Raw genomic sequence first — 13,294 nt, forward strand, 5'->3', positions numbered from 1 at the left:
ACTCAGCTTCCCATTTACAGTAAACACACACACACACACACACACACACACACACACACACACACACACACACACACACACACACACACACACACACACACACACACACACACACACACACTATTTGACAGGATGTCATCTTGTTTGATTTCTTCACCTAAGTGACAGCTGTTTTCTCGCATGGATAATGCCACATCTTCCATTTTAAACAGACGTTTCATTGCGAGTTAATCCACTGCAACCAAACGGGGCCTTATGTGTAATGGATTGAGAGTAACAAATGGGTGTAACAGAGTGGGAGAGCGGGAGGACTGGGCCACCGGAGCAGACCCGGCCTTATGGCCATGCTATATAAGACCCCCACAGCCAGTCAGGTCACCAAGATACATCCACAAGGAACCAGGACTGAAGCAGAGGATCTCACTCTCTCTCAGACACACATTTCATCTCATCTACCCGCACGTTAACAGGAACAGGTGAGTTTCTTGCAGCCAGGACACGTCTTAATTGATTTTGGAAAATCTGTTTCAAAACGGGATTTGTTTTTCCATTGTGAACAAAACCTTTGATTTTGTCAGTGGATATACGCTTGATATGGAGCCTTTTGCTTGTCAATGTAAAATGTACATGACTGTCTTCGGCTAAGTTACTCAATTGTGGTTCTGTCTGCAGGTCGCAATGTTTGGCATCCACTCCCTGGCTGGTATTCTCCTCCTGGTCATCGTACAGAGCAGTTGGCAAGTCCCTCTACAAGAGGCTGAGGACAACTCAAGGTACAGCTCAAAAATGTTATATTTTCTATGGGGGGAAATGATCCCAATTTTCCACGGGATATTTTAACAAATATTTTCAGAACATATCATGTTTAACACATAATGTACACGTATCCAACAGCAACTGTCAATCAAAATTAGACTATAATGAGGCATCGAACAGCATAATTTCAGCATTAAAGATTCTTCTTCTCCTGTAGTTTAGAGACAACAGACCCACTATTGGAGGATTTGATGGGCGTATCTAACGTGAAGAGACATTCCGAGGGAACCTTCTCTAACGACTACAGTAAATACCAGGAAGAAAGAATGGCTCAGGACTTTGTTCAATGGCTTATGAACTCCAAGAGGAGTGGGTGAGTGTTTTAACAGAGTAATATTATATATTTCTAGGCTTATGACTGATATTATACTGCGGGGTGGAGAAATAATAATATATTTTTCTTAATGAGAGCCAGGACAGTTCAGTCTTTTGGAAACTTTTACTGTGATGAATACTGGTATATCTTGAGATGAACAATCAAAGATTTGGATGGAGACATTACAGATTTAAACATCATCCCAAAAATGTTTGTCTAAAGCACCATGTATATTATGGCATTGTTTGTACATGCAGAGAAAGGATAGTAATGTACTGAGCAACATATTCATATACACAGTACTTCCAAGTCAAACAAAGTAACTTCATGTTATTCATACATTTTCATTATCAACTTATCCTCAACTTCTATATCAATACATACACTTAAAATACAATATTTGAGTGTTTTACTAGCAAAGTTAGTGAAAAACAGTTATAAGATCTCAGAGGCCATTTTAGCTGAGCCAGAATGATTTCACAGTACTATAATTGGTTGAGTGGAGTTCTGTATCTATCACACCATTTCCTCTCTACCTCCATCTAGTGCTCCATCCAAACGCCATGCCGATGGGACCTACACCAGTGACGTGAGCACCTACCTACAGGACCAGGCGGCCAAAGACTTTGTTTCCTGGCTCAAATCAGGACGGGCCAGACGAGAGTAGGCTTCCCTTCACCCTACAGTACCAACCTCTTGTGTGTCATGTCTAACGCGAGAAGAAGAGAGAGAGAAAAGATAATCAACTACTTAGCTAATTGATCCATTGCCGCACCGTCGCTTTCTGCTTACTTAAGGCCTGTGTTGACATTTCATGTGGTCGTGCCCAATAAATCCCATTAAACTATGCTCTGCATTTATTGATACATTTATTGATATTTGGCCCTCGGATGACTGTGTTGACTGGGTTGGAAGAGAGCGTATCACACAGTTGCTGTGTGCATAAACACCTGTTCAGGGAAAAAAGGTGTCCTCTAATGCACAATGAATGACTGCAGCTACAGATCACTACTCCCGAAATCATCCAAATATCAGAAGGCGTAACTAGAAAAGGGTACATTTCCTGAAGAAAATGTGTATTCTTGCTTCGGCCGACTAAAAGTTGAACCCAACGTGGTTGGTAATTGTGTACAGAAGTATTGTGTGTGGAAGTATTGATTGTGAAATTATTTTATGTGGAAGTATTGTGTGTGCAAGTATTGTGTGTGGAAGTATTGTGTTTGGAACCACTGACAAGTGTGTGTTATCTTGTGTACTGTACCTAGATCTGCAGAGGAGAGTAGGAATGGTCCAATGAGCAGAAGACATGTAGACGGGAGCTTCACCAGCGATGTGAACAAGGTCCTAGACAGCTTGGCTGCCAAAGAGTATTTACTCTGGGTCATGACCTCCAAAACCTCAGGGAAAAGGTAAACATCAGAACACAATCAGAAGCTGTATGAAAGGGCACCATATTCCCTATATAGTGGGCCTAAGGCTCTGATTAAAACGAGTGCATATGGTGCCATTTTAGACAAGTTTGTAAATGGAGTGTCTTGCCTACATCAATATTTGATCAATAGTTTTTTTGATGTCACACTCTTTTTCCCTGTATCTTTCTCTCTCCCACTAAACCATGTTACTGTACGGTGTCACAGATTGATCATTTTGTTTATTGTTTATTTCAGTAACAAACGTCAAGAAGATCATTGAAAGAAGACAAACACTTCCTTGTTCAAGAGGAACTTGGATACTGTGCTACAAATGATACGCCTTGACAAAAACGAAAAGCCATACTAAAAAGCCATACTGCTTAGCATTGTTGTAATGTTGATACAATGTTGGAAGTACTTAGATTGTTTACTCTACATTATGTGATAAAAAAAAAATCAGATAATGTATTCTTCCTTAACTTTGTGGTGCACAATGCATCAGGTCAGTTGTCAAATTATACAAATATTTTTCTATAAATTAACATTATTTTCTATATTTGTAATGTTGAAAGAAAGGGAACATGGTAAAAACTCAGATATAATGTGCAAAACTATCTGGTAACATTTGTGTGAATTTGTTTTTTTATCCCATATGCTCTGCTCTGCAAAATTAAACTCTTTCATTGTGTTTGCTGTACTATGTTTTTGACTAGCCATGAATCCATACCAACGGAATCCCAAACTCTTTCTGTTCATGGTGCTGAAAAAAACCCATCACAACATTCAACTGTTGTGCCAATGATAGTAGTTTATGTACTACTAGAGTTGGGAAACTGTGGTTTTGCGTCTCAAAGAAGCTCTGTCCACGTTCCTGAAACCGAAATGCATGGCATTCAAGTAACGTCGTTTTTAGTTATAAAAAAGTACTTATAATACCTACTTCTTTTTGAATTGGTGAACCAGAGTTTGTAGTGAACAGCTGAATTCTAGAACGTTCACGGAAAAAAACGACCATTCGGATTCGCTCAACGGAAAAACACGATCAAATAAAATAAAATGTATTTATATAGCCCTTCGTAATGATGCCCCTAAACTACAGCTAAAATGGGTTGGATAACGGGGGAGGGGGAGATAGAGAACTCGTATAAAATAAGCAAAATAGCTGCCCATGTACCTGGTCTTGTTGTCTACAGCACCCTCACTAACAAAATCCCCTACGCAGAGTTTCATGGAGTCCTTCTCTTCGTGGATGTATCAGACAAGCTCATCTCAGTAGCTAGCTACATTAGCTATCTCGCTAGCTAACATGAGCTGGAATCCCGTTTCGATCTACATTTAGAAGCTAGCTAGCTAACGTTTGCTAACCCACTAGCTAGAAGTCAACTAATCCATTTTGTATATTTTTTAGGCTTCACTAATCTGACTGAGAAATTCAGTTTGAGTAGCAAGAAAGGCAATGGAGCAGACGAGTTCACAAGCACACTCAACAGCTACATTGGGGAAACAGTCAGTCGTAAATTAGCTGTGGTTTCATTAAGTTAAAGCAATACAATATCAATCTAACCTGATGTACCGTTAGTTAACTTAACTTAGACTAAGTTAGTCTAAAAAAAATAATTACCAAGCAATGTTTGTTGCCTGTATTTCATATATCCTTGATGCTGGGGGAGATATTCTGAATTATGCAGGTAACAATAGGCTTCCCTCTCAGTTTTAAGACAAAGATTCACCATGATCACAATTCCTAGCTACAGTACTATTCTACTCCTCATGGCCAAACAAATTTTAATCACAGGCGATGCCATCTTGGCTCTAGTGACAGTGGAGAGGGTCCAGCTCAGTGAAGTAATCTCCCTGGTGGTCAAATGGAGCCTCAACATCTAGGACCAGTGTGGAGTCCGGGAGATGGAAGTGGGCTGTCAGCTGAAAGTTAAAATAGGTGCTTGTCTGAGTCTCATACAAGCCGAGAGACATGTTTGTGCTATAACACCAGGGCCTGTATTCACAAAGAGTGCAGATCTAGGATCAGTTCTTCCTTTAAAACCATAAGGAACACTTGCATTTCACTGCACCTGCAATAACATCTGCTAAATATGTGTATCAATACAATTTGATTTCATTTTGATTTGAATAAGGGGGACCTGATCCTAGATCAGTACTCTACGCTTTGTGAATTTGTGCCCTGATTATCCGGCTACACTTGAATTCATAGGCAACTAGAACCTCAAATATGATACCCTTAATCCTCTGCTGTCCCAAGGTATATCTGCTGGGAAGCTCTCCAAGGTGATCGTAGGAGACGAGATCAGTCAGTACTTCGTGGTGATTGGCCTAACGCCTGGGAACTATGTGAGATGTGAGAGGGACGACATTGCCATTGACCCCATAGAGAACGAGAGAGCCGTGAAGGTGTGTGTGTGTGTGGGGGGTGGGGGGGGGGGGGGGGTGGATGGATGGATAGATAGATGGATACAGCTATGACAAATGCAGTTTCAAGTAGGCGGGGGGTTGCTAGATGACTGTATGTAAATAGTGTCATACAATGCAGGTGAGATACATCAAGCGAGAGCCCAGTTTTTCTGTTGAGAAGTACCAGGATTCAATAGGAATGTCTGTAGAGCATGAAAACGTGACAAGAGGTACAGTAAAGAGACTAGCTAGATATCATAGATATCAGCCTGTGATATTTCTACTTGCACGGTTATGTTGTAACATCCTAACCAGTCCTTTTTTTGGTCTACAGAGTGTGTGAGGAGAGCATCTCGACTGATGCCAAACGCCGAGCTTGAGAAAACTTTACGGAAGTACGTCATGAAAAACGGTTTTGCAGAACGTAAGAACCTACCTACCCTGTTTTTCAAAATCAGAATCATGTATGTTTGAATGTATAAATGTAGGCTCTGTTTTCATGTCCACACTACTACTTACCTAGAATTAAGAAATGCATTGAGCAAACATTCTAATAAGCATGCTAGTATGGTCACTGGAACGTTGGCATGGTTTTCTATTCTGACCTCTCCTCCCTCATTAGATGACGACTAGCCACTGGGGTACTGTCTGAGATGCGCCCGGCCACCATAGTGTTTGTCAACATGCTGTTCAAGGGAGGAGAAAGTGACCAGGAGCAGTGTACGACCATCCACCATGCCATTGGCATCAGTCAGCAAATAGTCAAGCACCACAGGAGGGTCAACAAAGTGTTCATGTTCGACAAGGTCAGTTAGTGTTTTATTCAAGGTGGAATCCTGGAGGTTTATTCACTAGGAACCAAATGAAAGCAAACAGGATGAAACTGGGAGGGACTAACCTGAACTTGTACAATAAGAAACACTTTGTTGCAAACCGTTTTGGTACGGTGTGATCTAATGAATACACCCCAGCTGTTACGCTCGTCATGGGAAGGCATGGACCAAAATGCAGCATGGTAAGTGTTCATGATTCTTTATTACTCAAAAACACTCGAACAAAATAACAAAGTGAAAAACGAACAGTTCTGTAAGGCAAATAAACTATACAGAAAACAACTACCCACAAAACACAGGTGGGAAAAAGGCTGCCTAAGCATGATTCCCAATCAGAGACAACGATAGACAGCTGCCTCTGATTGGGAACCACACTCGGCCAAAAACAAAGAAATAGAAAACATAGAAATGAAGAAACTAGAATGCCCACCCTAGTCACACCCTGTCCTTACCAAAATAGAGAATAAAAGCCTCTCTATGGCCAGGGCGTGACACCAGCAGTTCTCTGTTCCCGGTGGCAATGAGAAAAACAACAAACACAATTAACAAGAATCAGAAACAATGGGGGCACTCACCAATACTTTCTTCTTCAGTCAAACCCACTGTATGTTTTTAAATAACAAGGAATTTGTTGCAGGGCTGTACTTTCCTCTGTCTGTTTGGGCTCCCTGGGGACAAGCGGGGGGATGAGAGTGCCCACGCCTTACATGACCTTTTCCAGAAAGAGATCCGCAACCTCAAGTAAGGCCCGTTTCAGCCTAATATTCTAGGACCACATGCCTTTACTTTTTATCAAGCTACAGATGTAGGATTTTAATTTGATCACCCTGTTGCAGGACATGTTAAACTTGTAGTGTATTTGAGGTATAAAAAGGCTTCTGTGTAATTTCCACTTAGAAATTTCAGACTTGATTTTCCCTTATGAAAAATGTATCAACTCCTACAAAAAATGTCTATGAATTACAATCCACATAATAATTCACATTTACTGTTGCTACAGGACTATTTTCCTGCTCTAGCAAACTGGCTCAAATTAAGATCCTACAGCTGTATTACACTTGAGTGCAATATGTGGTATAGTTAGTTAACAAAAGGTCCAATGTTGTCCAACAGGACAGTCTCTGTTGGAGTAACCACAGGTCCAGTGTTCTGTGGTGTAGTAGGACATCCAGTGAGGCATGAATACACAGGTACAATCCACCTTGACATCCTCTTGGACTCTCAGGTGGAACTGTGCTTTGCCACTGCCACCTTACTATAACTTGTTGTAGCCCCATTTTATATTATTTTAACTCGCATACTATTATGTTCAGATTTTGTATACGTTTTACCAGTTTAACCTACGAACTTTGAACTCTACCACTTTGTCCTTCGCTGTTAGTGATTGGTCGAGACTTGCTACTACTCAAAACTGCCTTCGTTTTATTTTAACGAGTTGCCCAAGAAAGCCATGAAGGGAGTCAAGAACACCGGAGTCCTATATCAGTTCATGACCAATAAACATCAGATGATCTGATGTGACCAACATCATTTATAGTCCATTAACTCATGACTCATACTCACTTTCATATCGAGCACTGTACTATTGTTATGTTAGATAATTAAGTGCATTGTTGTGGATTTCTTGTATTGAAATGCTACATAGTGAGACAAATTGCAATTGTAACAAGAACATACATACTTATTAAACAAAATCTCATCTCCAGAACTATTGGTAAAGCACCTATGTCCGTTGAGAGAGAGGAGAGATATCCTCTTTTGGGTGAGTTTTCTCAAGTATTGATGATTATGAATGACATGCATTCATCGTGGAAGATCACATTGATTTGAATGATATGTTGCGCTCAAATGCTTCCTAGGCCGAGAGAAAGAAATTGAAGTGTACTCCAGCATGCTAAAGGACTTCTTGGAGGCAACAACAATGTTTTGATCTACGAGGGGCCTATCGGCTATGGCAAGTGCCGCCTTCTGGCTGAGGTGGTATGCAGAACAGCAAAGGATGGAGTCAGGTCAGTGCAGAACTGTAAGAGCTAAGCCGAGCGAGAGAGTGTCTTCCTCACCAAGATCCTAGACTCAAAGATGAGGCAGAACGTCTGCCTTCTCAATGATATCCTGTTAGTCAAGGTAGGTGAGATCTCTGAATAGCACAGACAAGGAAAACTTTCACTCTGTGCCAGTTACTTCCTCAAACAGGTCCACCGCTGCAGGGACTGCGACATCGTCCAGTTCATCTTCGGCCACAAGGCGGCTATAGGGAACAACCTCATCGAGATCCAACCGAGTTTGCTCAACATCCAAGAGTCTGGGGAGGCCCTGTTCCTGGGCCAAAATACACTGGGGCTCCCCAAGGGTGAGTGATGAGCCCACTGACCTCTCCGCTAGAGAAGCACACGCAAGCTGAGAAACACACACAAACACTCCCTGAGAGACAAACACAAACACTCATGCTTGCCCAAACACTTCACACACACGCTCATGCAGATTGATAATAGTGACGCTCTAACCAACTGATCTAAGTAACCATTGAGGTTTGATTTGATGTGTGCTGTTGGCGTTGTTCTCCTCTCCACCTCTCCGAGTCTATTCAACTGAACCAGGTCAGCACTTTGCTTCCCAACAGATAAGGTTTTATACTCTACCCCTGGTCCCAGATCAGCTGGCCAGTAATACAAGTGGGCTGATTTCATAACAAATGTATTTGTGTGTTTGCGTGCCTCAGTGAGGAGGACGAGTTCTTGTTGAACTAGATTCTACGGTAGATGAGTACAACACCACAGTGGACAGAACCAGGAAGTGTATGTGTGTCCAGGTGACGGAGTGTGTGCTGTGCCCCATGGTGCGCCACTGCACAGGCGTGGGCGACGTGCTCAAAACCTTTTATTACCTGCTAGAGACAGCCGCAGCCTCGGCCTACCTCTCCAACAACCTCAAGGTGTGTGTGAACTTTGTGGTGGCATATTTCTGCTTTACCAAATGAGGAGAGTTACAAACTACACACCAGTCAGAGTTATACTTAAACTACATCTTTAATAATAATAAGCTTTGCAATAGCCTTTTTGACTTTCAATGATGCGCTATCTCTAATGAACCATTGAAAAGTACCACCAGAAAAGTACAAAGATGTTTTATAGCCAAGATACACCCATCTCAACTTACACTGACGAACCACAGATTTTAGGAACAGTTCACAAAGATTAAGATTTGTATGAAAGATATCTATAAAACATAGCAGACAGTTGCTGCTGTGTCAACAGTTCTCATTGTAAAGACCAATGTCTGGCCCTCCTACTCCAAACTGGAACCTGTCTCACCCTGGTACGGTATAGCACGATAACATTACCTCATGTTATCTGGAATGCTCCTAGGCTTTATTACCCAAAGACATCGTAAATCTCCTCTGTCAGTGCTATCTCATAGAGGCTCATCCTTAGTGGAACACACACAATAGTAAACAGAATACCATTCTGTCGAATAAAACAACCATTCTAATGCGATACAAGCATTATAATATAATCTTACAAGCATTATAACATAATCTTGCAATTTTCCACGGCACCTTTGCACTTTTTTCTGATCTGTTCACGCTCATACAGAAGTACTCTCTCTCTCTCACAGGCCCTATCCTATTTTAACAAAGCCAAGATCATACAGGATAATCTGAAAATGGGCAAGCCAGCCTTTAAGACTCCTGACCCGAAAGTCAAAGTGAAAATCAACAACTTTGAGAGAGCCTGTGTTTTCCGTCTCAGAGGGGAGGTAAGAGTTCACTGAAATGTTATTTATAATCTAAAAGGATAATAATGATTTGCATTTATACAAAATAGCGCTTTTCTCAAACTGAAGTGTACCGTTTATTGTACATTTAGGTGTTGTACAACACAGGCCAAATCGAGGAGGCTGAGAGCATGTTTGCTAGCGCCCTACGGCTCCTGAACAGACGTCTCCCTACGAACCGCGTGGCCATGTCCCTGAAGTATGTCTGTGAGAAGATGAAGAGTCTGCTACAGATCCAAGAACGTTGACAGCCCTGGTTGTGTTCTATGTTCAACATGCCCCTATAAAGATTACAGTTTTTTTTCGATTGCTAAACAACAGTGGGCACAACTGGAGTCACATGTGCAAAACTCTAACTACAGTCTGCACTACCAACAGTCACCTGAGCTAAACAGTTCACATCACCTGCAAAACTCATTCCAAGCAACACAACTCTTAACACATGGCTCAAAACACGCTCAGTGCAGCCAAACACTATGCACAACCCTCACTGAGATAACACACACTGTCACTCAGAACACACTGAGAGTAAAAACACTAGCATCAAACACCAATACAGAAAATACAAACTTTTCATCTTTACAGTTTGAACAATTTCAGTGACTTCATACAAAGTAATATTTTCTTCAAAGAAAAGAGTGACATTCTTTCACATGATTTATTAAATTTTTTAGAACATGACAATTCTTTAAGGTAAATGAAAATTAGCAGTTTGCTTCAATAGTCTGTAGTAATTTACGGAATTACAGTAATGAGAAAAAAAAGGTAGAAACTAAAAGTACATACTGTAATTCGAACAAATAATTGAGGGGCTAATCCTGCCTCACTCTAGCATCAGGCCACAGGTTTTCTTCAACATCACATCTAATGTTTTCTCTTGCCATGCACCTGGGGAAGAACCTTCTGGAGTGCCTTATCCATCCCTGGCAGTCCTCGGGACTCGTGTCCTCACATCCGGCACGCATGGCTTCCAAAAGAGACATTTGGTCATGTGGGTGGTGACCAAACACTTTCCACCTCCAGGCAGAGAAAAACTCCTCTATTGGGTTGAGGAAGGGTGAATATGCAGGCAGGTACAAAACCATAAATCTGTGATGTGCTGCAAACCAATCTGTGACAGCTGCAGAGTGGTGAAAAGCAACGTTATCGCAAACTATGACAAAAACTTGGGGGTTTCTTACTGGCTCCCCCTGTTCTGCTGGCACTAGCTGAGCATAGAGGTGTTCTAGGAAAGCTATAAGCCTTTCTGTGTTGTATGGGCCAATGAGTGGTGTATTGAGAAGCAAACCATCATTGGCCATTGCAGCACACATGGTGATATTTCCCCCCCCCTTTGGCCTGGAACCTCCACAGTGGCCCTTTGACCTGTAACATTCCTTCCTCTGCGTCGTGTTTTGGCAAGGTTAAATCCAGCTTCATCGATAAATACAAATGAATGTGGTCTTTCCAGTGCTTCCACCTCCATTACTCTCTGAAAAACAGTAAGTGCACAGTTTTACTGTAGAAATGCTAGTGTTTTTTTTTTACTGTAAATGTTTTGTATAGCTGTGTACGTAACCTCAGACGTCTTACCTGGACATATTGGTATCTTTGCTCTTTTACCCGTTCACTGTTTCTCTCGAACGGTACAGTGTATAACTGTTTCATTGTAACTTGGTGTTTCTTTAGGACTCGAGCAATAGTTGTTGTGCTGACAGAATTAACATTTTCAAATATATCATTATCAGCCAGCACTCTATCTTGAATCTCCCGCAGTTTTATTGCATTGTTGACAACAATGAGAGACCATGGTTCACGACATGGTCTATAAGTGTAGCCCTTATTTAATCTGAAATAACAGCTCTTTGTCTTCTTTGTCTTCCTCCACACATCCGCCCTCTCCCTGCCACCCTTCTCCCTCCACGAACCCATCTTCCTTGTTCCATTTCCAAAATGAGTCTTTCTGAGCTCTACCTATATATACTGTAATATGTGTGTGTGTTCACTAACAAGTCTAAAACAAGACACCTGCTTAGCCTTTCAGCTGAAATTGCAATCAGCAGTGTTTGAAAGGCTCAAGGCTGAAATCTATTCCGTTTTGAATGTGTGGTTCACAGTTTTGACAGCAGTGTGTTAGCATTTGAACAAAGTGCTGTAAATCCACAGTGTTGTGCAGGTTGTGGTTAAAGTCATGGGATAAGTGTGTAGAGTTTTGAAAACTGTGTTCAAGCAATGAAAAACGAACTAGAGTTTGGTCCGCATGAACTGTTGCTGTGCAGACTGTAGTTAGAGTTTTGCACATGTGACTCCAGTTGTGTCCACTGTCGTTTAGCAATCGAAAAAAACTGTAAACAAATTAATATATATAGATATTTTATATATTGCAAGCACTTTAATATCAACTATTTTCCATTTATTGACGACAAAACATACCACAACCGACAATTTCATCATTTATCTGCATTCAACTCAAACAGTAAAAAGCTTTATAAAAATAAACTCTAGCACAGTGGTGATGGAGGCGCTCCACAAGCAATTGAATGGATCTTACAATCGTGTGCATGCGCCACTTTTTAAAGGTTTTGTTGTTTAGGTGTTATTGTTGTTGTCATGTCCAAAGAGAGAAGCTGGTTTTCCTCCACGAGCAGATCTGCTGTCTGTCGTACATGTGACAGATTGGCTGCATGAGGAGAGCATCGCTGGCCATCACTATGGAGATGAACTCAGCCCAGAAGAGTGCAGAGGAGAACAAGGTGCTTGTTTACTCTGCTTCTCTGTTTTTTACAGAAAAACAGGGAAAATGGGTTTGGTCGGTCAGTGGAAATCTCAAACACCGCGGAACAATGTTTTTGTTGTTGAGCGGATGGTCAGGGGACCGGAAACATACAGTAATTACAAATAATTTGTAGACTGAAAAATGACCCGGGAATCGAACCGACATTCCAAGCTCCATGCTCTACTAACTGAACTACAGAGGACCACTACCATAGGCTGGGTCTCATGGTGTGTGTTCCAGGCTTTGCCTTCCATCCGTTTGAGGAGTGCTACACCTTTGCGGAGGAGTCCCAGTCAGACCCTAACCTGGTGGCCGACAAGAGTCTAATGATGAACCTCTACTTTGCTCTGGCTCTGTGGTGAGTGGACTGATAGAAATGTTATGGATAGAGCCCACATGATTATTTTCTGTACATGCCAGAGAGGCATTTCTGTTCTACATAACATATTTCTAGCTGAACTTTCTACAATGTTGTGGATTTCAAAATGCAGCCCGAAGCTATACTCTAGTCCACCCTGCTCTGTGTGTGTGTGTGTGTGTGTGTGTGTGTGTCGTTCGGCCTAGGTATGCCCGTCTGTCTGAGTGGGAGAAGGCCTGTTTCTTCTACACCAAGGCCTGTGGAACGGCGTGGTCATGTTCCTGGAGTGTCGTGTGCTGCTGTTCAGAAAGGCCCTGGTGGAGCACAACCAACACATCAAAGCCATCTACCAGAGAACACAGAAGGCAGCCTAGGGGTTAAGAGCGTTGGGCCAAAAAACGAAAGGTTGCTGGTTTGAATCCCTGGGTCAACTAGTTGAAAAATCTGCCGATGTGCCCTTGATCAAAGCACTTAACACTAATCGCTCTGGTACATCCCAGTGGGTGCGGGTGAGATATGGGCTGACAACTCCAGCCTGTACCTCGCCCCAAAGGCAGAGGACACCCAGCTCCTCAAAGGCCAAGGATAGGGGCCCGGTTCCTTTATTGAGACTGTAGATGA

The 13,294-nt window shown here is 42.0% G+C and overlaps 1 protein-coding gene and 1 pseudogene across 1 annotated transcript; both read left to right on the forward strand.

Moving 5' to 3' along the window:
• The first annotated feature begins 390 nt into the window (after positions 1–390).
• On the forward strand, positions 391–3,232 carry gcg1 (glucagon I). The gene is given in 8 exon segments (NM_001124698.1): positions 391–476; positions 673–729; positions 732–745; positions 747–773; positions 974–1,129; positions 1,679–1,795; positions 2,398–2,541; positions 2,800–3,232. Coding segments are annotated over 7 exon segments (534 nt in total). The 5' UTR covers positions 391–476; positions 673–678; the 3' UTR covers positions 2,825–3,232.
• A 416-nt stretch (positions 3,233–3,648) lies between these two features.
• Positions 3,649–13,047, forward strand: LOC118941068 (annotated as a pseudogene).
• Positions 13,048–13,294: the final 247 nt, after the last annotated feature.

This window comes from Oncorhynchus mykiss, chromosome 18 (assembly GCF_013265735.2).
Source record: "Oncorhynchus mykiss isolate Arlee chromosome 18, USDA_OmykA_1.1, whole genome shotgun sequence".
NCBI lineage: Eukaryota > Metazoa > Chordata > Actinopteri > Salmoniformes > Salmonidae > Oncorhynchus > Oncorhynchus mykiss.